Consider the following 26628-nt stretch of genomic DNA (forward strand, 5'->3'; position numbering starts at 1 on the left):
TTTATCCGTCGAATTACCATGTCTATGTGTTAGGGAAATGTAGGTCTCCTATGCCATGATGAGCTCAAAGATATGGAGGGATGAAAACAGGGGGCTTGTTGAATGCCAACGCAGGATTAAGTAGATCAGCAGAGCAAACTAGTATTTCCTGTGGACATATTGACATGCAGATCGCACTTCCACAGCTCATAATGGGGGGGTGGGGGGGGGGGGGGGGAGGATGTAAGGAGGGTGTGCTTGCTACGATGTTTAACAGATTCACACACATCTGTTAACTCGCTACTCTAATAGGTTGCAAATGGACCACTATTGTCCCTGCAAATCTCCCTTGCATGACCTGGCTGATAGAGATGACAGCTTTCATTCGAAGCCCATAAAGTTGCTAATTCTAGTTAGGGATCAATACATAAATAACCGTGTAGTCACCTTACTGCATCCTACTTGTAAATAACCCAGGGCATTTTATTCTAAAGTAAAACAAAGGGGGAAAAAATATTTTCCACTAAAAATAATTCAAAAAAGAAACTTGGAATCCCTTTTGGTAGGGCAATAGGTCTGCAACACTGATTTTGGAAAAAAAAGTGAAAGCGATAGGATACAATGCAATCCAGTAAATAAGTATTTTGCTGAACAGGCTTTCAACAGCAACTCTTCTGGTGGAATGGTTTTAACTCGGCGCTCTGCTGACTTAGAGAGGGGGATGGGTTTTTGTGAGTAACTGGGGTGGGGAGGGCTGGGGGGGTGCAAAAAAGGGTCACCGAGGAGTGGTGGGGGCTGTTTTGATTTTCTCCACAGGATCTCTGAAAGAAAGCGCACGAGAGAGGGGAGGCAGTCACAGTTTGGAAGAGCGAGGCAGGGATAGAGGGAGAGAGAGGGGTGAACTGGTTGGGGGAGGGACTGGGAGAAGACCGCGGCTTATTGGTAGGCTGTAGAGCTCCCTCCTGATGGATTGACTCAGCCTGGATCGAATTACACCGTTTGCCAAGCATTTGTTTTTTCTCTCATAGAAGGAGAGCGCTTTCCGAAGGAACTTGCTTCGTTGCGTGCAGTATTTTGGAATACAGAAACACAACAACATACGAGTACAAATGAGGTGAGTTTTGCATCAGCCGTTCGCGCTGCAAAAGTAATACAGTTACCGCGCAGTTAAGAATAGTAAATGGTACAGTGCTTGATTTCTCGGTTCCACGCTTCCCTGCAAAAGTGATGGCTGCAGTTCCTAAACAATACCGTCTCTACATGTTCTCTTGCATACACAGTGGAAGAGTGTATGTGAATGCGTTCAGTGTTAAATAACTGAAAATATATGCCGGGGTTAAATGGGTGAAATTGTGCCGCTTTGTTCTCAAGCACACGGTTAATGTTTACGTTTCCCTCTGGTTCCCAAAGTTAATAGTAAAGTACCTACTAGTAGGGGGATGGTGTTCGGGGGAGGGGGCTGTACGCACCGCTATTTGATCGTCGTAGAGCTTTGAAGATCAGTCAGCAGTGAGCAGGGCCCGCGGACGGACAGAGCCACATAGAGTGAGAATGTATCTATCTATCTGGCGATCGGAATTAAATTGTTTGCGCTACTGAGGAAAAAAAGGCAAGTGGGTCCCAAATGGAGCGCCAACCTGAAGGGATTTTACACACTCACTGTTTTTGTTCTTAAATGGATTACAAAAGGAATACAACATTCGATTGGATTTTCCCATACATGAGTAATTTTGGATACTCAAGGTAGGTCTTCTCCGTGTAGGCTAATTGTAACTACATTATATGGTTGTTTTGTTCATCAATCAAGTTTAAAGCCTTGCGTAAATCGGTAGGCTGTTAAAGATTACAGGCGTACGGGGTTTTGTTATTTCTTCTACGAGGCAATTAAGGCACTTTTGAATCGACCCCCTTTGGGGGACGGGCGAATATATTAGGCTAGAATAAGATTGCGAGTTTTCGAGTAGCCTACAGTTTGGCACATACGCCTTACTGTAATCATATGGCAAGCACAGATTCGGAATGTCTGCCGGTGACTGTCTACCAGATCTTCCACTAAAATCTCCCTTTAACCATGTTATTCACTTTGTACGGTCGGGAACTGCACCGCTGTGTATAACCAACCCAAACGCTACCCAAAAGTTTTCTCAAATAGGCTATTTTATGCTATAATAGCCTGGAAAATAAACGATATAAAAAACATTACACTTTCTTTCATACTTCATTTCACAAATCACCCATGCTGCATGTATTCCACTCCAATATGAAGGTCGACCAGGACAGACGGGCTAATTGTATTGTTTGAACCAGGTTAGGTTGTACATACAAACTTGCCAATCGGATATAGTGTATAGATAGTACTGTACGAGTTTCAATTTGAAGGGTACCCTTTTTAGAGATTCAACAGCACGGGTTCGTTTTTTTCCCGTGTAGCCCAGCCTTGTGCATTTATTACCGGTGAAAGCAATTCAACGCATCCCTCCCCATCACTGTTGTCCCTGCACCACTGTCCCTCTCCTCTTTGTTGTCCTTTGTATTGGACCAACATGTGGACTAAAAGGTTTGAAAAGATTTACCACGGGTCGATCTTGAATGGCTGTCCACCCAGTCCGGACAATGCGAACATTAGCATCCGAGTAGCCTACTGCGTGAATTCAGTTTGCAAAGGGGACCCGATATAACCCACGCACTCTCAGTCAGTGAAATCGTGTCACAAAACTTGAAAAATATTCCAGCAAAGAAAATAGCATCCTTTTTATTTTTGTTGACAAGTCAAGACTGGAAAGGAGAGGCGTAGCTGAAATGGGAGTTTATTTGTTTGGTATTGGTACAGAGGAGTGTCAGCGCTTAAAGCTGATGTTCCACGTTGCTGTCACAGTGCCCATAATAAAAAAAAAAAGACCAATACAAAGGTTTTGGCTTTCAATAAAATGGACAGTGATTCAGTCCTTTTTTCATTTCAGTTTTAAATATTCATGAGGATTTTAATGCTACAAAAAACACCAACAACCCCATAGCCTACAAATAGTAATTGGATCTATAATTGATAATTATACAGAGGTTAATGTGGTTTATGAATATAAAAAAACATTATAATGACTGCAAATCTATAGAGCTTGATGCTGGACGTGCAGACCAGGTATGGAATCAGATCCAGCTGTGTGTTGGCGGACGGTCCAGGTGGGCTATGTAGCTCACTCTGCCTGGTCATGCGGTCAAATCCACTGACCAGAACGATCACCGTTAACCCCCCACAATAGCCAGCTGTAACCCCGGAACCAGTGGTGCAAAAAGCCCCCCAAATGATCAGCGTTAACCCATGGGTGCCTTTAGGGGGGGTGAGGGGAACCCCTCCATCCCTGTGTATAATTTGCCTTTTCTAGTCTTATTCATCTCTTCCAATCCACGAGTGTTTTTGGTAGCCTTTCAAACAAACCCCCCCCTTTTATTTAACCTTCTGGGAGCCGTAACGCTAAACTCTGGATTCTCCCGAGACCGGGCTCACTGATGGCTGCTGTTTGGGGTGGGGAGCTATTGTGTTGCGCTTATCCAAAGCCCCTTTGTTTATCAGTCACACCTGCAGCTCAGCCTCCATTGTGTTTTCACTACAGCCCAACTACTGCTGAGCACACCCTTTCCTCCTCTCGCCAAGGCAGGGAAGAAAGCAGCAAAAAGGGGAGTTTATTAGTATTTTCTTTAAAGGTGGCATATCCTGCTCCCTGTGTCAAATCTCCGAAGCAACAAGTCCAGCCTGGCCCTTGCTCAGTAGTACGCCGTGGGTAAACAGTGAGTCGTTTTTGGGAGTCATTATTGTAGTGTGTGTGTGTGTGTGTGTGTGTGTGTGTGTGTGTGTGTGTGTGTGTGTGTGTGTGTGTGTGTGTGTGTGTGTGTGTGTGTGTGTGTGTGTGTGTGTGTGTGTGTGTGTGTGTGTGTGTGTGTGTGTGTGTGCGTGCAAAAATAAAAATATATTTGCTACTACCACCAAGATCTGCACGCCACCGCCCGGCTGACTCTTTGTGGCATCTCGATTTGCTTGAAATTTCTCAAGGTGGCAAAAAACCCAAAAGATTCTTGAGTAGAACTCCTCCATGGTCGGAAGCCCTTTTGATAAATAATATAAAAGCACTCGTGCGCAAAATAAAACGTGTTTGGCGCCACTGCCGTGAGCTGGTGGGACGAATGACGGCCCTGAAACCGAACTCGGCTCTGATCTGATTTCCTGTGCTGTAAGTTTGCTGCTCTGTGCGGTGCCAGGTGACTGAGGACTTGGCCTGAGGTGATGTGGGGTAGGAGGGTGTCGTTGTTCCACTGGGATTACACTCACCAATCACATCCCCCACCCGTGTTAGGACATCCCACAGTTTTACCACCATCCCCCCCCCTTTCCCTGTGCCTCCCTCCTTTTTATTGGCCTCAATCCTCGTTGGTTTACTTCCTGGTCCAGGAACCAAGGAAAGGGCCAGAGGACAGGGGGCCATCGGCTACACAGGAAAACAAAAGAGTTATATGCTGAGTCTTGCCTTGCCTGTCGACTCCCATAATCCTCCTCCTTCGCTGATCTGTTAAGAACACAACCCCCTTCTCCCCTACGAACAGCAATGGATATTCCCTGGAGTTACCGGACTCCTCCTCCTCTATTGGTTTGAGTCCCTGGATGGGTGCCAACAACATCAGCGGAGAGAGTGCGTGATTGCAGGACACTGAAGAGCCTGTAATAACAGAGGCCGGGAGGAGCGTGGACCAGGCAATGCCGTTGTTGCGTGACAAGCCCAGCGTCTCCAGGCTTGTTTAGGCCTATACACTCACACACGCATGCACAATACGCACGCGCAGACACAAACCCACACGCACACCCTGGAGGGCAGGAACCACGGAACTCTATAGGAGTAGTCAATAGAAAAAAATACGGCTCACTGGAGATTGGGTAGTAATTTTAGCTCGCTGACCTGTGAATGTCTCCCGTTTCTGTTTTGCATTAGAGTTTCTGAGGGACGGCCCCACCGTATTACGATAGCCAAGCAAGGATCATGGGATATCGCAGCTCCAGCTCTGCCCCTGAAAGGAGTGTTTTTCTTCAATTGTGCAGCTAGAGACACGTCAAGAAAAAAGTTTTTGGTGTGTGCGTGCGCACGTGGACTTATCTTTCTAAGAGGGAATGATGTGAAGCAGGTTGCTAAATCCTACCAGCCTGGGAGATGAATTAGCCATGAATAGAGCCAAGGTGTGTCTGTAAGCACAGCCCGGAGGCTGTATGATAACCGTGCAGAATTAAAACGGGGGGCCTGTTTTATTTTTCCTCCTTGTGTTTTTTTTATGCTTTCACTTTTCTTTTATCTTTTTCCTTTGTGTATGTGGTTTGGGTTTGTGTCCCGGGGATCAATCGGAGATGCAGGAATTCATAGTCGTAGTTTTAACCCTGCAGGCGGATTGTTAGGTGCCTCTTGACTCAGTGGGAGGTCAAGTTTGTTTTCCTGCTTTTGTCGAACTTTCCTCTGTATTATTTTCCGTCTCCCGCTCTCTCTCTGTCCCCGGCTCTCTCTCTGTCCCCGGCTCTCTCTCTGTCCCCGGCTCTCTCTCTGTCCCCGGCTCTCTCTCTCTGTCCCCGGCTCTCTCTCTCTGTCCCCGGCTCTCTCTCTGTCCCCGGCTCTCTCTCTGTCCCCGGCTCTCTCTCTCTGTCCCCGGCTCTCTCTCTGTCCCCGGCTCTCTCTCTGTCCCCGGCTCTCTCACTGTCCCCGGCTCTCTCACTGTTCCTGGTGCAGAGCAGGCGCATCACTTATGGTTTAGATGGGGTTGCTAACGGTTGCCCTTCTGAATCGATCTGGGAGTCCATGTGGAAAGCGTGTGGGTCGTCGTCGACCATACGATCATTTATATCTAAATGAGGGCGCCGCGTCTCCTGCTGCCTCCTCCAAGGTAGAAATTATAGTCAGGGGGGTAGGTGACCTTTTTACGCAGCGCTAAGCATCTTTGTGCTTGTCGAAACGTCAAAACCCTTAATTTCTCGAATAAGTGGACTAATTGGAGTGAAGTGCAGTCTTGCCCGGGCCTTGCATCAGCCAGGCCCATAATGAGATTGCTCTTTCATCGCACTCGCCGTGTACCAGGCAGGGCTGAATAGCCGTAATGAGACGCCGCAGACGAATCCCCGTCGTTTTATCAAGGCGGTGACACATCGTGGCTGCAGAGTCCCGCCAGTGACCGTCGGCGGTGCCGCGGTTAGCAAGGCACATCTCCATACATTAGCAGCAAGCGCGATGCTGTCATTAGCCTTTTTGTTGCGTAAACAAGCCCTCGAATGAATAACACTGGACACTGTTGGAAAATGAGGTGGGGGGGGGGGGGGGGATACAGCCCCCGGGGTAATCCATAGATGTCCTTTTGTGCCGGCTGCTCAGCTGCCCGATGTGGCGTGCTTCCTGTGCAGATCAATCAGGGCTCTAATGGAGTGGCAGGCGGGGCTCGCGGACCGAGCGGTAGCAGGTGTGCCCCGGGTCTAATTGAAAAGCGCGTCGATATTGCTGTGCGCTTTTGCGTTTGTGAGAGCAATTCTTTCATTAGTACATAGGAAAAGGTGATTAGGCCACCTCTCCGCCCCGGGTTGTGTGTTACTATGTGTGAATAATGCGTGTGTGTTTCTGTCCATCCCACTGTTCTTTGGGGCTAATTTGTCCCGACGGCTGTTTGTGGCTTCTTCGGTTAATTGTTTATATCCGTTCAGGCTTTGTTGGCATCAATAATTTGTTTGCTGTATAAATATTTGACTGTACATCATTCATTAATGTGCACAGACTTTGCTGTATCGTCAAAATACACAAGAAATTAAGTACTTGCAGAATAGTCGTTGGGAGGGGTAATGATTCATGCTGGTGACTGGTTTTCAGTACAGTCACTGGTTCAGGGGCCTTCCAGTATTTCTACACATGAAGTAATTAGTTATATTACTACTGGGAGATCACATTATATGCAAATCAATGACATTAGGCCCGCGGTACTTTTAAGTTGGAAATACACATGCAACAAAATCCGGATAGCAATCTTAAAGTATGTACCCCAAATTCACTGAATATATTTGATGTGAATGAAACCACAAAATATGGCCCAAAAAGATAAAGGAATAGGACGGTTTCACACATGGAACCTATTGAACCCATTGATTTAAACACGCGCTTAAAAAAGGTCACACAGCAGATCCCCACAGCACCTAGATCCATCGATCGCTGCACCGCCGCTAACCTGGGCGGCGCCACGCGTAACATGTAGCCGTAACACCGACGCAATAAGCTGCTAATAGAAGTCAGCCCAGGTCACCACAATAACAGGCACTCTGATAGTGACACTGATGAAGTCGCACAAGCTGCTGATTGTTATTGAACGCGGCCCGCTGCTAGCGATCGTTGAGCAGATGTGTGGTGGCGGCGGGGCTGCCCTGGACCTGACAGAGCTCACTTCCTCCCCGTGCATCGCCACACCGAGCCCCCCACCTCCACACCCGATTGGACCGTTGGCCGACCTTGCCTCAGACAGCAGATGCTGTTGAGGGTTGGAGGGGAGATGCCAAGCCCAGTCAGCATAACACACACGGTGTGAGTGTGTGTGCGTGTGTGTGTGTGTGGGGGGGGATCTGCTCTGCAGACCTCTCTGTAGGGAGGTGGGCTGTATCTGCTGTTGGAGCCAATGTTTTGAGTCGGGGTCGGATATGCACATGCTTGTCGTAAGGTTAGAGTTGCAAGCATCGACCGGGTACGTAAACACACGGTTGAGAGTCAGGTCATCAGTGTGTGTGTGTTTGTGTGTGTGTGTGCTCTCCAGGTAACATCTCCAGCAGTGTAAACCAGGAAGTGCGGCCGTACCAGGAGCCATGGGCCGGAGAGCACTGCCTGCGCTCTGTGAGCTGCTGCTACTTCTGCTCCTGACCGCCTCGCTCACCGTCCTCGCTGTCAGCTTCCCGGAGGACAACACACCCCTCGATGTGGTCGACGCCCACTGTGAGTGCACACACGCACACGCACACGCGCACACGCCAAACACACACATACACACACACACACTCTAACGTATCAATAAACCTAGGTTCACAACAAAGTGTGGGCTGTTAGGGGAACAGCTGTTTATCCTGTTGACAAAAAAAAACTTCCGAAACCTTTTTAGTTTCAGGGTTACAGACATTTGCAGATTACTGTGTCGAAATGAATTAAGAATATTTCAAGTGCAAGTAAGGAATAACACAAAATTGTTGTGGGAGAAGAAGCACTGATTTGGCTTTTAGTTCTCGCTAGACTACATTGTACCACGGCTATTTACAGAAGCGTTAAAAATGACACCTGGGTGTTGGTTGAGGATTGGTATTACTACTGTTGACTCTGCCTCCGCTACAACACTTGTAGAGTTTTAATCAGTAATACATCGTATTCACTGTGTGTGTGTATGTGTGTGTTTTTTCCAGTTTCGAGGCAGTACCCTGTTTTCAGAGGCAGGCCCTCTGGAAACGAGTCGCAGCATCGCCTCGACTTTCAACTGATGACCAAGATACAGGATACCTTGTTCATCGCTGGCAGGTAAAAAAAAAAACTCCTCTTACTCTCAAACTGATAAACAAATACACTTAACACGCACGCATAACATCACACACACACACACACATACCAATCGCCACCCACCCACACGTGGAAACGCATACACTCACAACTCGGTGTGAACAAACACACATAGAAACACAACGTTACACACACTCAAAGTCCACCATTCACTTCCTCTCTCACACACCCCTGCCAACCCCCCCCCCGTCCCCCCGTCCCCCTCCCTCTTTCTCTCACATCTCTGCTCATTTCTTGATGTCTGCCTACTCACTCCTTGGCAGGTATCGCAACAGGAGTGGGGGCGCTCTTTAGTGATATTAGATCTGTGGCGTCCACAACCCCCCCCCCCCCCCCCCCCTCCTCCTCCAAGTCTGATGTATTTTGGTGGTATCGATCAGGACGACACCCGATGCAAAGTCAGGGCTTTCCTGGTGTCCTGTCTCAGCGTGGTGTTCTGGTGTGTCTTTACGAGGATTTGGATTAAAAGTGAGGCGGCTAGCAAAGAGACCCTGGTGGGAAATCACTCCTGAAAGGCCAGGTTATAAAATCCAACACCGTGACTCGGCCTCGGTAATCAACAGTAAACGGACGCCCCGTGCTGCAAACGCAGCCTTCTGTGATTTGTAGTTTCCTGCTGAAATTGTCAGGAATTTACTGTCCTCCACCGGTGCAGACCACATTACGACCGTCAGGCTTTCACAGTGTGGTGTAATGAAGGTAGCAAAAAAAAGGAGACTATTTCCCTTTTTTTCCCTCTCATTTAGGTTCTCAATTAAAAGCAGCAGGTGTAAAATATTTGTTTAACAGCGTAATTGCTTTCACATAGTTACTCTTGAACAGTGTCACATAAAAGGTGGGCCGAGGCGGCTATTGGATTTGTATATATCTCGCATGAGGTCATCGTATTAATTGTGCCACGCGAGGGATGTTGATATGGGCGGGGTCATTCAACTGTATTGGTTTTGTCTGCCCACAGAGACCAGGTGTACCTTGTGAGCCTCAGAGAGTCCTATAGGAATGAGATCATTCCGTACAGGGTGAGACACACGCACACCAGAGAAATTGTTTTGTGCGTGGGACATGAGGTCATTATGTGTGGGTTACAGCAAGAGGGATTTATATTTGTGGAAGTGCATGTGTGAATGTGGTATGTGTCTGTGAATGTGTTCCTGTGCGAGCATGTCCCTCGTCCAGTTTGCGTGTGTGATGTTTTATGTGTCTCGCCAGACCCTACTTTGGGTGTCTTAACACGTGCTGCTTTTGTGGATCTTTCCAGAAGCTAACATGGCGATCGGGCCCAGCAGACCGAGAGATGTGCGCTGTCAAAGGGAAACACAGAGTGAGCAGCGGGCTATTCACTCACTTCTCAAACTCAACATTTACCCAGCTGATACTGGGCTGGAAGACAACGTTCAAATAAAAATAAGATATGTGAGATAGACTCTCCCTGGTCTTTTGTGTGGGTGTCCTAATGTCTTTTTTTTTTTTTTTTTAAGGACGAGTGCCATAACTTTATTAAAGTTCTGGTTCCCCGGAACGATGACCTTGTCTTCATCTGCGGGACCAACGGCTTTAACCCCATGTGCCGGTACTACAGGGTGAGTCATCCATACAACTGTATGTGTGTTTGCGTGTGTGTGCGTGCGTGCATGCGTTTAAGCGGTTCTCACCCGTACCGGTTATCTGAGTCTTTTGTTTCTCTGGCCCAACCAGCTGGACAACCTGGAGTTTGACGGAGAAGAGATAAGCGGACTGGCACGTTGTCCCTTTGACTCCAAACAGACCAATGTTGCACTTTTCGCAGGTAAGAAAAACAAAATCGGCAGACGCTTGACGCAGAGAGCCTCATAATGTCGACATCTGCGGCCTCATTATCGACTCTATCCTCATTGAATGCGACTCCGCCTCACCAGCCCTAATAGATTAGGGCCTTTTATCATATAATGTGGAGCGGGGGGGGGGCGCGACGGCAGAGAGTAGTGTAATGCGCTATCTGATCCCGGTGTCACGCGGTGTTCTCTCAGACGGGAAGCTGTACTCTGCCACCGTGGCCGACTTCCAGGCCAGCGACGCTGTGATCTACCGCAGCATGGGGGACGGCTCGGCCCTGCGCACCATCAAATACGATTCCAAGTGGCTTAAAGGTAAGAGGAGAGAAGGGGATCGGATCTCGTTTTAAAAAAGTAGATGTTTTTGTAGGCGTAGGCCTCTGATACACCTGCATGCGATGCGTCCACGGGAGCGTGTGGCTGGCGGTAGGGCTGGATGTGGATTTGGGAGAGGGATGGATAGCTGGGAGCGTTGAACCCTTGGGGAACGGTCTGCTTCTCCCCACCAGGCGATCTAGGTCACACTCTGAGCCATTCACCTCCCGCCTCCGGGGGGAGGACTAAATAAATATATAAGTGACAAAAAAAATAAACCCCCTGAAATATTCAAGCGTGTGCCGCGACGGTGACGCTGCAAAATAAATAAGTCAGTAAATAAATAAACCCCACTTCCCACTGCGTTCCTCTCCCTTTCTCCCAGAACCCCATTTCCTCCATGCAGTGGAGTACGGCAACTACGTCTACTTCTTCTACCGGGAGATCGCGGTGGAGCACAACAGCCTGGGCAAGGTAAGGGCCGTCCGCCTGGAGTTATCCTCACCGACCCCCCCTCCCCCACTCCACACACAAATGTCTGTGCATCTTGAAAACAGACTAGTTTTTCCATTCCGCCAGCGTGAGCATTTTGTAGCGTTGCAGGGGTCCCCGGTGGAGATCCCCGGCGGCAGCGGTCCACTAGTGCGTGCTTATTTCGTGTTAGGCTACATGAGTCAACTCCAAGGGCGATATTCTCCGGTTGATGTTCTGCCCCTGTGTAACTATTATGCTGGGAGCGGCTTTATTTCTCGGGGGTGTGCCCTCGCTTTCTGTCGGTCTCGGTCTCTCTCTCTCTCTCCCTCTGTCTCAAACATGCGTTCACCAGGTCAAACACAGACATGCACGCACGTCCATGCCCGCCGAGGGAATTAGGGTGTTCTGTGTTTGGCAGAGGGAATTAGGGAGTGCTGTGTTTGGCGGCAACTTCCGTTTGCACCAGATTGGGGGGGGGGGGGGGGTTGTGTGCGGTCTGCAGCGGCTGCCGGAAGCACGCTCTCCACGCCGCTTGATAAATAATGTAGTGATGCTAATGCTGCGGGTTAACACCTGGCGTCTGATGGAAGTTTGAACTGCTGAATTATTGAAGCTGTCGTAGCGGGCCGCTTCACTGGCGGCCTCGTCTGCACTCGAGCCTCCGAAAACTCTGTGCGATTGTTTGCCCAGAGAGACAATACGCACACACACACACACTGACGATCTCTGCTGCACAGTCACTGCACTGCCGGACAGACTGGCGAATTAAATAAATCTGCTCCAATCAAAGCATGTGAACTTAAAAGTGGAAAGTTTAGTGTGTGTGTGTGTGTGTGTGTGTGTGTGTGTGTGTGTGTGTGTGTGTGTGTGTGTGTGTGTGTGTGTGTGTGTGTGTGTGTGTGTGTGTGTGTGTGTGTGTGTGTGTGTGTGTGTGTGTGTGTGTGTGTGTGTGTTGCATGGTGAAGACATGCATTATTTACAGCGTCAAAGTGTTTTTAGTGACGCTCCTCTGCCTCTTGTTTTCCCCCTCTCCGTCCCCCCTCTTCCTGTCTCCCCATCCGACCCGCCAGGCCGTGTACTCCCGGGTGGCGCGGATCTGCAAGAACGACGTGGGTGGCTCCCAGCGGGTGCTGGAGAAGCACTGGACATCGTTCGCCAAGGCGCGCCTCAACTGCTCCGTCCCGGGCGAGTCCTTCTTCTACTTCGACGTGCTCCAGTCGGTCACCGACATCATCCACATCGACGGTGTGCCGTCCGTGGTGGGCGTGTTCACCACGCAGATGAACAGGTGAGCCGGCCGATACAGCGTGGGGTTGGACTCTGGTTCCAGGCCCAGGGTGAAATACAACGCCAGGAGATGAAAGGGCTGGTTGTAAACGGGCCGGTTGTTTGTTGTGGCACTCCCTGTGCAGCATCCCGGGTTCGGCGGTGTGTGCCTTCTCCATGGGCGACATCGAGAAGGTGTTCCAGGGGCGCTTCAAGGAGCAGAAGACCCCCGACTCCGTGTGGACCCCCTTCCCCGAGGAGAAGCTACCCAAGCCCAGGTAATGCTCCCCGCTTTGTTGGTGTAGGCTTTCGACACTAGTCGACACGGCAACATTTTTGTAAACATAGCCGAGAAAAAGGTAAAAAGTCCCACTTGAAGATGAAGGCCTCGGTGAATGGGTTCTTCGGTCTGATTTGGATGGCCGCTCGACCGTACCGTCTCTCTGTTCAGTTTAACCCCGGTGAAATCAGACCTATTTTGTTATTGGGCAGACCCCTGATCTGGTTATTATCTCACGTAAATGCCAGCTGCTTATCGTTAAATAATTCACCGGCCATAATTAGACAGCTTGAATTTTGAACCTGTTCATACTGGAGCCCATACGGTTACATGGGTAGTCCTGAATGACGTCCTCGCCACGAAGTCTATGATGCTGCTCATTGCTCTTGTAAATCATTCATGGCTCGGATAACGTGCATATGTATATTTTATGATTCCATTTGGGGCCTTTTTGTGATCTTTAAAAGCACCTGCTCCCCAAACAATACGCGCACATACACACTCACCATCCCTTCTCCCAAGCATCTCTCTCTAGGCCTTTCAGGAGGCTTCATCCTTCCCTGAGTGCTAGTATTATATAGTTTCTGTTTGACCCTTTGCCGTGTGTGTGTGTGTGTGTGTGTGTGTGTGTGTGTGTGTGTGTGTGTGTGTGTGTGTGTGTGTGTGTGTGTGTGTGTGTGTGTGTGTGTGTGTGTGTGTGTGTGTGTGTGTGTGTGTGTGTGTGTGTGTGTGTGTGTGTGGCAACCTTTAAATCTTAGGCCCGGGTGCTGTGCGGGCCAGGGTCCGGCAGAGTCCTTCAAGAGCTCCATCGAGTTCCCAGACGAAACGCTGCAGTTCATCAAGTCCCACCCTCTGATGGACACGCCAGTGCCCTCCATACGAGACGAGCCCTGGTTCACCAAGACGCGCGTCAGGTAACATCAGAGAGAGAGGACATTGTCACGTGGCTCCCCTTCGTACACCTCACTCTGATCATCTTCACATTAAAGCCCAATCCCATTTCTACCCCTTACAACTTCCCCTTACCCCTCCCCCTTGTTTTAAAGGGGTAAGGGGGAGGGGTAAGGGGTAGAAATGGGATTGGGCCTAAGTATGATCCAATAAGTCCTAATGAGTACACCTGGGGCAGTGAGGTGAAGCAAAGTTTCCCTCAAATCATCATCGTCAGCCTACGCACAAAAATGTAATTGGAGCGATCAGGGTAGTCGTGGCGCTGAAACCCCAGAAAACATCCCCGCAGTAGGTTAATGAAGTCCGACCCCGGGCCGCCCGAGGGCTGACGGAACTGACGTATTCAAATTGACTGGCCTATTTTGCATGCACCGCCATCTGCCGTGACTGACTCGTACGTGTGTGTTTGTGTGTGTGTGTGTGTGTGTGAAGGTACCGGCTGACGGCGCTGGCGGTGGACACGGCGGCGGGACCCCACCAGAACTACACCGTGGTGTTCATCGGCTCGGAGGCTGGGGTGGTCCTCAAGGTGCTGGCCAAGACGACCTCGGCCTCCCTCAACGACAGCCTGCTCCTGGAGGAGATAGATGTGTTCAACAAGGCCAAGTAGGGACATGACCTCACCCTCGTCCTCGCTCTGTCTTGCTCTCCTTTATTTCCTCATTATATATCCTCCCTTTGCTTTCCTTTCGTTTGGGTTCCCCGATGACCTCTTTCTCTGTCCCTCCCGCTCCCGCTCTCTCTGTCACATTTTGTTCTCTCTCTGTTCATCCTTTTCTTTCTTTGTCTGTCCCTTTTCTCTCTCTCTATTTCCCTCTTTCTCCAGCGGCCCGTTATTTCTATTAGAGCTGATCATGTGTTAATGTAATTCTGAGATTGTCGCATGAGACAATCATCTGGGATTTTGGGAATAATCCTGTAATATTAGTGATGCGGCTTACAAGCTTTCGTTTCTTCCTGTGCTTACATGCTGCATTACCGAACCACATTTTCATCATCTTAGGTGCATTCACCTCACCAGCTGAGGTGAATGCATAATGAATGCCTCTACAGTATATCCTCAGATCCAGGCCACATTTTGCCAATGTTTTGTTTTGAGGCAGGGAAATGGTCATCCTAAAATATTGTAAATATTGGCGGAGAACAGATGTGTCTACAAATATGGAAAACATTGGCCAATGGCTTAATATCAAGTTAGCCGGTTAAACATGGTCATGGCTCTGCAGCAATCTCTCTTGGTCGTGTTCACAGTGATCTCCTTTTACCGTCCACTTCCCTTTACTTGTACTGGATCAGCAACTGCTAACTGTCAACTAAAGTGGTACTTCCTGGCGTTGCATCAAGTGTCTGGTTTCATTGTGTGTGTGTGTGTGTGTGTGTGTGTGTGTGTGTGTGTGTGTGTGTGTGTGTGTGTGTGTGTGTGTGTGTGTGTGTGTGTGTGTGTGTGTGTGTGTGTGTGTGTGTGTGTGTGTGTGTGTGTGTGTGTGTGTGTGTGTGTGTGTGTGTGTTTTTGTTGTGTTGGCTGGATTTGTGTGTGTGTGCTGCATGTCGAGAGCGTGTCAAGACGTTTCAGGCCTGTTAAAGGGGCGAAGAAGCGCGGCATGGATATTCTCTGCACTCAATGTCCGATTGGATCCGCCAATTATGACGGTCATACTTATCGAAAGCGACCGCTGATCAAGTTCCTTTCACTGTCTCTCTCTCTCTCTCATAAACTTCCTTCTCCCTTTGTCAATATCTTTATCTCTCTTATCTCCCTCCTATCTCTCTCTTATCTCTTTCGGACTCTTGACTCTAACCGATATCCCTCCCTCCCTCCCTGGTTCCTAGATGCCTGTCCAGTCACGAGGACGACAAGCGGGTGCTCTCGCTGCACGTGGACGCCGACACCCACAGCCTGTACGTGGCGTTCTCCAGCTGCGTCATCCGCATCCCGCTGAGCCGCTGCGAGCGCCACACCTCCTGCCACAAGTGAGTGAGAGGCACACCTGAACCTCAGACAGCAGCCTCAGGGCCAGAGGGGCTGCGGGGGGCACGGAGGGCCTGGTGGGACCAGCATCGGTCGGTTCCTCTTTGGTTTAATTTTTCCTCCCACAGAGCTCATAAAAGCAAAGGCAATAATACATATCAATCTTTAGCCCTCTTAAACCTGGTTAATGTTTAGTTGAGCAAACTGAGTTCAATAGTGTGTCCCACCAGCTCATCGTGTGTGTGTGTGTGTGTGTGTGTGACCACAGGTCTTGCATAGCGTTGCGGGACCCCTACTGTGGCTGGAAGAGCCATGGCGCCTGTGAGAAGATCCAGCCAGGCGTTCTGTAAGTGTCTCGGGGCCGATCGTGGAGTTCCTATTACACTACACTGGCTCCAAGAGGTCCAACCTATCAATAACATACCAGCCAGCGGTTTGGCCGTTTTTTTAATGCTCGATTCTTCCCCTCTTCCCCCCCCCCCCCCCCCCCCCCCCCCAATCTCTTTCTCTGGGCCTCTCTTAGGACTGGATATGAGCAAGATGTGGAGTTCGGAGACACTGCTCAGCTAGGAGACTGTCATGGTGAGGCTTTCATCACCATTTCTTTCCATCTGCTACCACACGCACTCTTATACAGGCACACACACACACACACACACACACACACACACACACACACACACACACACACACACACACACACACACACACACACACACACACACACACACACACACACACACACACACACACACACACTCTCTCTCACTTGGACACACATCCACATCCACACGCAGACAGAAACCATCCTCACACACCATGAACCCACGCACTCCACACCAGTAACCCCCCCCCCCCCCCCCCCCCCCCCCCCCTCCCTCTTGCGTCACTCTCTCTGTATTAACAAACACATTCAGCATATGCTCGGTTCCATGGCCACCTGTGACTAATGTGGCCCAAGAGGACCTCAGAGGGCCCAGGCTCAGCTGGTACAAACGCTAGAGGCCCCCCACAAACAAAAAAAGAAACCAACATGCAGGGTGGACTTTTGGTTCCCCCTGGGTCCCTTCCTCTGTACCAGCTGAAGCTGACCCCCCCCCCCCCCCCCGCCCCCTACCCCCCCTACCAGGCTGAACCCTCAGTGCCGGACAGAACCAGAGGCACCGCCAGCGAGTGCTTTGCTGCCTTACTGCTCCGCCCTATGAAATGCACTCTTTTACTTTCTTTTACTTTTTCTCCCCCACCTATTTTACTTTTGAACCCCTGAATTCATTACTGATTTCTTGTCCTTTTTTGAATTCTTTGTAGCATTTTTGCCTTCTACGTCAGCGCCAGGTTACAAATCATTTGGCGACCCGACCTCTGGTTAGTTTGATCTTTTACTCAAATGGTTTCCCTCTCTGAGTTCAGCATCTCCGACCCCGCGTCGCTCCTCTCCTCCCGACTCATCCTCCTCAAACAAATCCCTTTCTGAGAAACTTTGTCATCTTCCTCCTTTTGATCATCATTCTCATCATCTTCAACAGCCCCTCTCTCCCCCCCCCCGGGGCCACACTACTACCACAGCATAGAATCAGTGCTCTGTTCTCCGCACCGATCTCGCGCACTACGCCTCACTCACCACTTCCTGCTCCTCTACTTTCTTCTTCCTGCATGAACCTCACCAGTGCCCTCCACAACAAACTCATCAGCATCGCTGTGGTGTACCGACTCCTTCCTTTACCTCCAAGATGTGCTCCTCTTGATCCTTCCCATCTGAGCACCCCCCTCCCTTCCCCCTCCTCTCCCTCTTCCCCTCCCCCTGATTTGTCAATGTCAAAAGTTCAAATCCTTGTTTAATGTTAAATGTGACCCGTTGGCGTCTGAAAAGTAACATTGGTTCATGGAAAGCCATGGTATAGGCCACTAACCCCTCAAAGAGTGATGACCATGCTTACTAACGGGGAATGATAACCGTGTTTTCCCGACATGTGTGCACCGTTTGTTAACAATTTGTTTGTCACCACAGACATGGACTTTTCATCCGCACCAGTCACTGCTGGCCTGCCCAGTGGGCCCATACTCCCCCCAGTACTCATTCCCACTCAGAGTCCCGGTTCTGGGCCTGATCCAGACGCGTTTGGCTCAGGCCATGTGCTGCAGGATGACCCGGCCACCTCCCATTCTTTAGACTCTGTCCCAGGGGGGCATGAGGGTAAGGCCATGCAGAGTGGAAGCTGCCACATGGAACCCAGTAGGATAGCTGCCAAAGTACTGCTTTTATGAAGACACGTATCCACATCAGTTACACATTACTCACATATAAACGCCTATCTGTTCAGTTATATAAACCTTCTGGATCTGTTCCAGACTATGTTCAACACATACAGTTGCAGGCACATTGGCAGCTATAAGGGTTTTCCATCTAGTTACGGCCAATTTCATTTTTACCTGTTTTTGTTAATAGAATAAATTATTAAAATTTCTGTTATGTTACTCTTTCACCTGTATGTTCATCTTTGTTCTTTATTCTTTGAATCAATATTATCCAAACAATAGCCTTCCTCTTTTTCTTTCTTTGTTTCCTTCTATTGACTCTACCAGTCATTCTTATCAGTAGATTTTAAAAAGATAAAACTTAAAGAGTTCCTTCTTCCTTCTGCTTTGATTTGGCATCAGCTTCTGCCCAAATAGACTCTCAAGCCTTGGCCGCCGTTGCGCTTTAGCCCAGGGTGCTAGATCATTCACCATCTCCGCTGAACCGCATCGCTCTACTGACTGCACGGATGACTAACACTTAGATAACTAACTGTTCCATGTCTGTGGTTACTCACAAAACCTCCACTAATAACCACAAATGTCTTCACACCTCGGGAAATCTTTGGTTTTCATTCCCTGATGGAAATGCATCACTAACCTCTCTTTGTTTTTTGTATACCGATTTAAACAAATCAAAAAAAAAATCTTCTAATGGAAACTGGATCAAGACACCATTTTGATTCCATCCCTCCTAAACTAACAGATCGACTTCTCCTGTAGAGCTGGTGATCTGGATGTCGGCACCTAACAATTTTTGGCCCGAATGTTGCCAACTTTCTTCCTTGACTCGTCTTAAGAGGAATAGGAATCGGTACATGGATCTTGCTTAATCACTTTCTTGGCGTGTTGGGAATGGGCGTTGTAGTAACAGCCACTCATGCATGATTGACTTCTACATGCACAAACATGCACCCTTCTACGGTTGAACAAAGGCTGGGCTAGAGAGCCGCTTTCACCGGCCCCACTGTGCGTTTTTAACCCATTCTCTGTCGGGTTTCCAGGCATTTGGGACATCCAGGCGAGTGAGGCCAACCAGATGGTCCATATGAACATCCTTATCACCTGCGTGTTCGCCGCCTTCCTACTCGGAGCTCTGCTGGCAGGCCTGGTGGTGTTCTGTTACCGGGACTCGGTACTCCACAAGCCCAGACGTGTCCGCAAAGACGCAGAGGCCGTGCCGCCCTGCTCCGACTCCACTGAGAGCTTTGCCAAACTCAACGGCCTCTTTGACAGCCCTGTGAAGGTACAGCCACTGTCGGAGACAGAGATACGATGCTGACACTGTTGTTGACCCAAAAATTGCTTTGGGTACGATTTGCTCATTGAATTATGTTTCAGGAATACCACCCCAACATGGACTCTCCCAAGATGTACACCAACCTGCTGAGCAACGGCAAGGACCTCGCCTCGCCCAACGGCGACGTCAAGACCATGATCCTGTGCGACGGCTGCCAGCCCCCCGAGCTGGCCGCCCTCCCCACGCCCGAGTCCACGCCGGTGCTCCAGCAGAAAGGCTTGCAGCCCATCAAGAACCAGTGGGAGCGGGCCAGCGCCAAGGTCAGCAGCTCCCGGAAGGAGTCCAACCCGGCCGCCAAGAGCTCGCAGTTCCTCCCCTCGTCTCCCCCGCCTCCCCCCACCGCCAACCCCCACCACCCCCACCCGCCCCTGGGCCACTCCCACATCCCCAGCGCCGTGGTGCTGCCCAACGCCACGCACGAGCACCCCGACGACGAGCGCGCCGACGGGGCGCCCCCCTGCCTCTCCGACAAGAAGGCGAAGAACCCGGAGGCCAAGGGGAGCCGGAAGGAGCAGAAGCGGTCGGTGGACGCCCGCAACACGCTCAACGACCTCTTGAAGCACCTCAACGAGGCCGGGGCCAACCCCAAGGGCCTCCTCCAGGAGGGCCCGGGCCCGCGGCCCCGGCCGCACCTCATGCTGGAGCCCATGGAGGCGCTGACGGAGGTGCCGCCCAAGGTGCCCAGCAGGGAGGCCTCCCTCTACTCCCCCTCCTCCTCCCTGCCCCGACACAGCCCCACCAAGCGGGTGGACGTGCCCATGCCCTCCAGCCCCACGGGGAGCCTGAGCATGGGCGGCACGCTGGAGAGGCAGGCGCGGGGGTACCACCTCCACCGGAGCGCCTCCCACCGGCAATCGCTGTCCACCTCGCCCAACGGGGTAACTATGGGCGTGTCTATGAGCCGCCAGCACAGCATGAACCGAGGCGGGGGCTACATGCCCCCGACGCCCCCCTCCAGGATGGACTCCCACGGCGGAGCCATGGCGGCGGGCATGCACTCGCCGCACCCCCCCTCCCTCTCGCGGCAGAGCAGCTACAGCGGCTACGGCTCGCTCCCGCGCACCGGCGTCAAGCGGACTCCGTCGCTCAAGCCCGACGTGCCCCCCAAGCCCAACGGGTTCCCCCCCCAAACTCCTCAGATGCGGGTGGTCAACAAGTTCAGCTATTGAAGACGGGGGACGCCTTGCGGTGAGTGAGCTCCAGGACGCTCTGAGCTAGGGGGGGGGTCCCGATGGCCGTGGCGCCATAGGATGGGATAAGGTGGGTCCCAGCGTGGGATTGTGCGCCACTGCGTGTTCCCCAACACGGAACACTGCACAATCACCAAACGACACCGGGGAGGGGGAAAAGACATTGCACGGGTGGCCAAAGATTCTCGTTGGGTCTCGTTCGTTCCCCTCGTCCGCCTCCCTCGCCAGCAGTAGCCCCGGCCCACGACAAGCAGAGGGAAAGGGTATCTGTGGCCTCGCCCCCCGGCTTCAAGCGCCCTGTTCCCCTCTGAGATGACAAAGGGTTAACGGCACCGGCTTTGGGTTCGCTGCGCGACCCATGTATTTTCGGTACGTCGTTTCAAAACACAGAGCAGTGCTTGAAGAATGGGTCCAATTTGTCATAATCTCTGAGCACTGTCTTCCCACTAATGTGAAGGGAATAAGGGAGCGTGTTAATTCGGCCGTGCGTGGTTCAAATGACTGATTTAATAGCGTGGCCGAACGAAGAAGTATTCTGGCTCGGTGGCCGCACGTGGGAGACGCGGGTCCACTTCGATCGTGAATTCTGGCGGGATACAACAATCGACGGTGAATGCCCATGATTGGGCTTGAGTGTGTGTGTGTGTGTGTGTGTGTGTGTATCTGTTCAATAGTGGCTCAGTGTCTCGACAGCACAGACACGCAGCAACCCCCCACCTGCTGGCTAGAGTGGTACTTCACACAGAAGCTGTGTTGTGTCTTCATCCAATCACATCAACATGAGCAATTGTCATTTAGTTTCCATTGTTAAAGAAACTACTATCTGAGCCCATTTCCAACTTCAGAGTGTGGGGCGGGGAGGGGTTCGTCTCGATGACCCAAAACTTCAATCTCACTGTTAATGGTTAATAGTGTTAATGGTTAATACGAAGCTGTATTTTTCATCTCACATCCATTTCCAATGGTTCATTTATCCCTGACTAGTTCTGTGTGGATCGGAATGCTTTCGGAAGAGTAGTGTACATTTTGGGCTACATTTACACAGATGTCGGTCTGGATCTACCTGTTTGGCTGTGTAAGCGCAGCACTAATGCACTGTTAGACGTGAATAGTTCCCCCCCCCCACAGGAGACGCCTCGCCCCCATGTAGGAGACTTGAGCTGTCACCATAACGTCTACTGCCCTCTGATATGGATGTCTTTCTTTATGTAGCAAACTGTATTATTGGGGGGGGGGGCGGGGTGGGAAACGCTGCTCACGGAGACATCAAGTCCCTTCACAGAAGGGTGGGCCTGCTTTAATATTGTTTTCTGTTTCGGAAAATCTGAGATGAACCCGTGTGTGCAATTTAAAAAGACTTAGGAACAGTGTGATGCATTAATCCTATACGAAACATGGGGCTCGTCTGAAATGACCTTGGTTCTGTAAGCCTTTGCCCAGGTGAAGGGACCCAACCGCAAACCCCACCCAACAACAGACCCATTGAGTGGCCAATGTACAATCAACACCATTATTACCAATGTGTCCTAAAGTCATGCTGGTAATGACGATACCCTGTACATACTACTTATAAATAGGAGCATAAATATTTTTAGGTGAGGCCCTGAATCTGTGCATTGTGTGCCTTATTCAACGAATGATCAATCTCCACTATGTAATATTGGCAATGTCAATTGGTCTGCAGTATATTATTGTTATGTAGTGGGGGGGGGGGGGCAAATTCTTATCAAATTGGAACAAAATGTGTTTTTGAAGAACCCACGCCTTGTTTTTGGGGCAAATGTGGAAAGCAAAATATAATTTGCAGTCAATCGCATTTCAAAGATAGGTGGAAAGGAGGTGAGAGCTGCTAAATCATGAAAGGCAAGGTGTTAATTAGTGTCGATGTGCCATGCAGCGAATGTATTCCCCTGGAAACGGGGACGTGGTGTGGGTTAGGCGTCGCCCACCCCCCTTCACAGTATATCTCGAGCGGTCCGCTCAACACAGTACGACACACACAGGAGGGGTTGCGTTCGATTAGTAATGACTACATCTTATGGGTGGTAACTTTACCGTTTCGAGTGATTTACATGCCTGTTTGAGCCCAAAGCCCGCGTTTTGTTTACAAGTGATGATTGTATTTATGATTATTTTTTTGTTTTGTTTCATCATAACAGTGTTTGGGCTCCCTCTCTCTTTCTCACACACACACACACACACACACACACACACACACACACACTCTCGTATAGTTCTAAGGACATGCACTAACACACACATACTCTGACATAAACACGCGGAACAACTATGTACCAAGAAATACACCCAAACATACCGGCTGTGCTCCACTGCCTACTACATCGCTATATGAACTCCAACTTTCGGTGGCGACCGAAGCCTTTGTGTGTCCGTGTGAGCTCTCTGTATGTGGAGACGTACCGGATTTGGTCCACGTGTACTCTCCTTCAAATACTTTGCAACACACTCGCTGCAAGGCCAGGTGTACATATGTTCTCCAGAGTATTTCAGCGTGTAGATATATTGTAAAGTTGTACTGTGAATGTGTAAATAATATTGGTCTTTGTTTCATGATACATTTTCTTTGGGTTGATTTATTATTATTTTTTTAACACGGCATGTAGAGTTGAAATAAAATATTACTGCACAGTATATCCGGTGGTGGAATGACCTTTTTGATATTTACGCAGGTGTTGAAATCTGTTTGTCTGTGGCATCTCATGCCACCAAATGCAGGTGTTGAAATCTGCTTGTGTGTGGCATCTCATGCCACCAAATGTGAGACAATCAGAGAAAGGGGTTGCCTTAACAGATACTTTGCTGCTGTGATGACCTGGTCTCAAATATCATTGAGATATCTCTGGGTGCTTGACAAAGAATATATTTGAACGTGCCGTGTGACCCTGATAGCTAATGACCAGGAAGGTTGAGAGTCCACAGAATCATTAAGAGCTTTAGATCTATTTTTGGACCATTGGTGGTTTTGAAGTTGGAGGCCACTCCAGATAGCATATGGGAAAGCTTCCAGAGTCATTTGTTGCCGTAGAAACCAAACATCTGGATGACTGCTGCTCTGGGATTACGATGTGAGACAGCGATTAACAGAGTGCATACAGACACACACAGGCAAACTATTAATATGTGGGGCATGTTGGGAGTACACAAAAATAGACCACAACAAAGATCAGAAAAGCTCAACATATAAGGACGACAAATCCAGAATGGATGGGTGAGGGGCTGTTTAATAAAAATAGGAAAGTATTTCATGTTTATGGTTAACAATGTGACACTGAACTAACCTGCCGCTAATCAATTTAGACTCAAACAATATTCATCAAATTTGATTACTTTTCTGCAGTTAATACAGCTTCTGTGTACCCTTTTCAACATAACTTTATCCTTACAATTACATTTTCTGTTTTGAGATTCATGTTAATTTTATCCAACGTTACTAGTGTCTGTATAACGACGCATTGTCCAAAAACACTTGAGTTGGTAGAAGAGGTGTATAAAGGGGACATGAACACTTTCGATCGAGTATTTCGATCGAAATCGAGAAATACTGAAGCGTGCTTCCAAATTGCACAAAGCCAAGATTATCCATGAACACAGCTACTTTTCCTCGACTTCTTCGCACAAAGCAAGTCATCTTCTCAAGTGAACAAGATAATAATCTAAATTTCCCCAGCAAGCCAATGTGACGCATCAAAGGCAATTTGTTGGCTCTATTATTATACTTCCACCCTATTACATGCATAATTATAGAACATACAACTACTTTCTCCATTCACACACATATAGCAATACCAATTGGTCCGTGGACACTTATAAGTTAAATACCTACCCAGTCCATGCACACCAAAAGTGACACATTCCTACTCAATCACATATTTACAGGACAGATTCATACTAAATCCATGCATATTTACAGGAGAGATTCCTATTTGGTCTATTCAGACTTATAGGACAGATTCCTATTTCATTCATGCACACTTATAGGACAGTTTCCTGCTTGATCCATGCACACTTTTAGGACAGATGCCTACTTGATCCCTGCCTAATTGATCCAATCACACTTATTGGATAGATGCCTACCTGTTCCACGCAGACTTATAGGACAGATGCTTACTTGATCCGTGCCTAATTCCTCCATGCAGACTTATAGGACAGACACTAACTTGATCAATGTATTCTTCTGATCTGTTCGCCTATCCTTACCTTAAACCATGTCCTCTGTATCTGCTCTCCTCTCCTTCTATTGGTCTCCTGGTCTCAGCCCACTGTCTGACTTGCTGTCCTTTTCTTAGTAGGATTTATTTTTGCAATAAAAAATACACACTTATTAGTATACAAAATATAAAAAACACACGCATGAATGCGTGTGCACACACATGTACGTACACATGCATGCATAGAAACACAGACACACACATACACATTCACACTCTCAAACAGACAATACACAGACACTCACAAACACACAATACACACCAAAAATACACACACACACACACACAGACTCATAAACACATTACACACAGACACACACACACACACACACTCACAAACACACATTATACACACAGATAATACACACACACACTCACAAACACACATTATACACGCACAGAGACACACACACACACACCCAGAGGCAATCAACTGCATTCTCTCTTGGTTTGTGCTCCATGGGGAGATTGAGTGTGTAATTGAGTTCGGGAATGAGGCACAACAAAGAAGCACCTCTTGCTATTTTAATGTATAACACATCCTCTCAGCCTATCAGGCATTCCCTCCGCATTTACGGAGGCAAGGCAAACACAGCCAGAGATTCTATAACCTCTCTCTCGTACTTGCCAACTTGCCAGGCCGGACTCTTTATTTCCAGATACTTAGTCTATATGCACATGGTTTTATATTTGGATACTAATCATGTGTGTGTCTGTGTATGGGTGCTTGTGTATACGTACGTGTACCCGTATATTGTGTGTGTGTGTGTGTGTGTGTGTGTGTGTGTGTGTGTGTGTGTGTGTGTGTGTGTGTGTGTGTGTGTGTGTGTGTGTGTGTGTTATGTGTCTGATTGCATGCTTTTGGATGTGAGCTCACTGCTGTCACAGACCCATATCACAAGAACATACGATAAGATCACCATGAAGAACATGAAGAACCTAGTGCATGTTAGACTTTAAACTTGGAGACACAAATAGATAAAAGGTACAGAGGAAGTTTTGTCCACCAACTATGTGACTGAAGAAGAAGAATGTAAATTAAATGTTCAGGAAAAAACACACAATCCTCACAGTCCCTTTTGTGCTTCATTGAGTTCATAACCCTTCCATCTCTCAATCTCTCTCTCTCTCTGTACAACTGTCTTTTTCCGCCCTCTAAGTTATTTTCTGCTGTCTCGATATCTTTCTTTAAGGGTCTGTCTGAAGTTTCTCTCTACCATTATGGCTCTATTCTCATCATCAAAGCGAGTCCGAGAAATACTTTAAAATGAAAGAGCCATAAAAACAACACAGTGAAAGTGGAAATCTCTTGTAAAGTACAAACAAGAAAAACTCTTTCACACCTTCAAGGCAGTGCTCCAAACTCGCACAGAGAGCAAACGCAATCTACATCTTATCCACGCGTCAAAGCTGACACTTGGTTAATGGCATACATTTAAGGGACTAGTGGAAACAGTCGACAAGTCAATAGGGAAGCACAGAGAGGGGGGGGGGGGGGGGGGGGGGGGGGGAAGAGACATTTCCCGTCCCTGCACGAGGAAATACAGATATCGCTGATCACGGATGAGTTGCAGACAAACAGACATAATGAGATGAGTGTAATGAGTATTCGTTTGCATGCAAGCATGTAGGGAGGGGCGGTGTGGGGGGGGGGGTCCTTTCATATTAGCATATTAGGTTGCCACTAACCGCACTCCTTGACTGAGGCCTCGCTTGCCTATCTATTACTGCTTTGGGAACAAAGAAAGAGAGAAAGAGGAGGGCGGCCGGCGTTTCGAGGATCTCCCGCATGGTTACATAATGAGTCCTAAGTGGTTTCCACGCCGCATGGCCACCGGATGCCCAGATATATCCCCCAGTCATTATCGCTGACGTCTTCTCTTCCTTCCCTCTATGTGGATTCCTCTGTACGCCTTTGGGTTTGGTTTCGGGTGTGTGTGTGTGTGTGTGTGTCTTTGTGTGCATGTACACAATGTGT

The 26628-nt window shown here is 49.0% G+C and overlaps 1 protein-coding gene across 6 annotated transcripts; it reads left to right on the forward strand.

Moving 5' to 3' along the window:
* Positions 1 to 937: 937 nt before the first annotated feature.
* Positions 938 to 24782, forward strand: sema6dl (sema domain, transmembrane domain (TM), and cytoplasmic domain, (semaphorin) 6D, like). 6 transcript variants are annotated; one of them, XM_056607694.1, is made up of 20 exons: positions 938 to 1093; positions 7786 to 7961; positions 8420 to 8531; positions 9529 to 9589; positions 9829 to 9891; positions 10049 to 10150; positions 10266 to 10356; positions 10577 to 10696; positions 11082 to 11170; positions 12241 to 12458; positions 12583 to 12714; positions 13475 to 13630; positions 14100 to 14273; positions 15498 to 15638; positions 15905 to 15982; positions 16160 to 16218; positions 16945 to 17001; positions 17645 to 17830; positions 18936 to 19177; positions 19273 to 24782. In XM_056607694.1, the coding sequence occupies exons 2-20, from the start codon at positions 7835 to 7837 to the stop codon at positions 20398 to 20400; spliced, it is 3336 nt and encodes a 1111-aa protein (XP_056463669.1). In that variant the 5' UTR covers positions 938 to 1093; positions 7786 to 7834; the 3' UTR covers positions 20401 to 24782. The 6 variants fall into 6 exon arrangements, with proteins under 6 accessions (XP_056463669.1, XP_056463672.1, XP_056463671.1 ...); XM_056607695.1 differs by lacking the exon at positions 938 to 1093 and adding an exon at positions 1446 to 1722; XM_056607697.1 differs by lacking the exon at positions 17645 to 17830.
* The last annotated feature ends 1846 nt before the right edge of the window (positions 24783 to 26628 follow it).

This window comes from Gadus chalcogrammus, chromosome 14 (genome assembly GCF_026213295.1).
Source record: "Gadus chalcogrammus isolate NIFS_2021 chromosome 14, NIFS_Gcha_1.0, whole genome shotgun sequence".
In the NCBI taxonomy this organism is placed as follows: domain Eukaryota; kingdom Metazoa; phylum Chordata; class Actinopteri; order Gadiformes; family Gadidae; genus Gadus; species Gadus chalcogrammus.

Coding starts and splice junctions, on each gene's coding strand:
- sema6dl (XM_056607694.1), top strand. CDS start 7,835: ATGGGCCGGAGAGCACTGCCTGCGCTCTGTGAGCTGCTGCTACTTCTG. Junction 9,590..9,828: donor ATGAGATCATTCCGTACAGG/GTGAGACACACG, acceptor GGATCTTTCCAG/AAGCTAACATGGCGATCGGG. Junction 19,178..19,272: donor TCTTTGACAGCCCTGTGAAG/GTACAGCCACTG, acceptor ATTATGTTTCAG/GAATACCACCCCAACATGGA.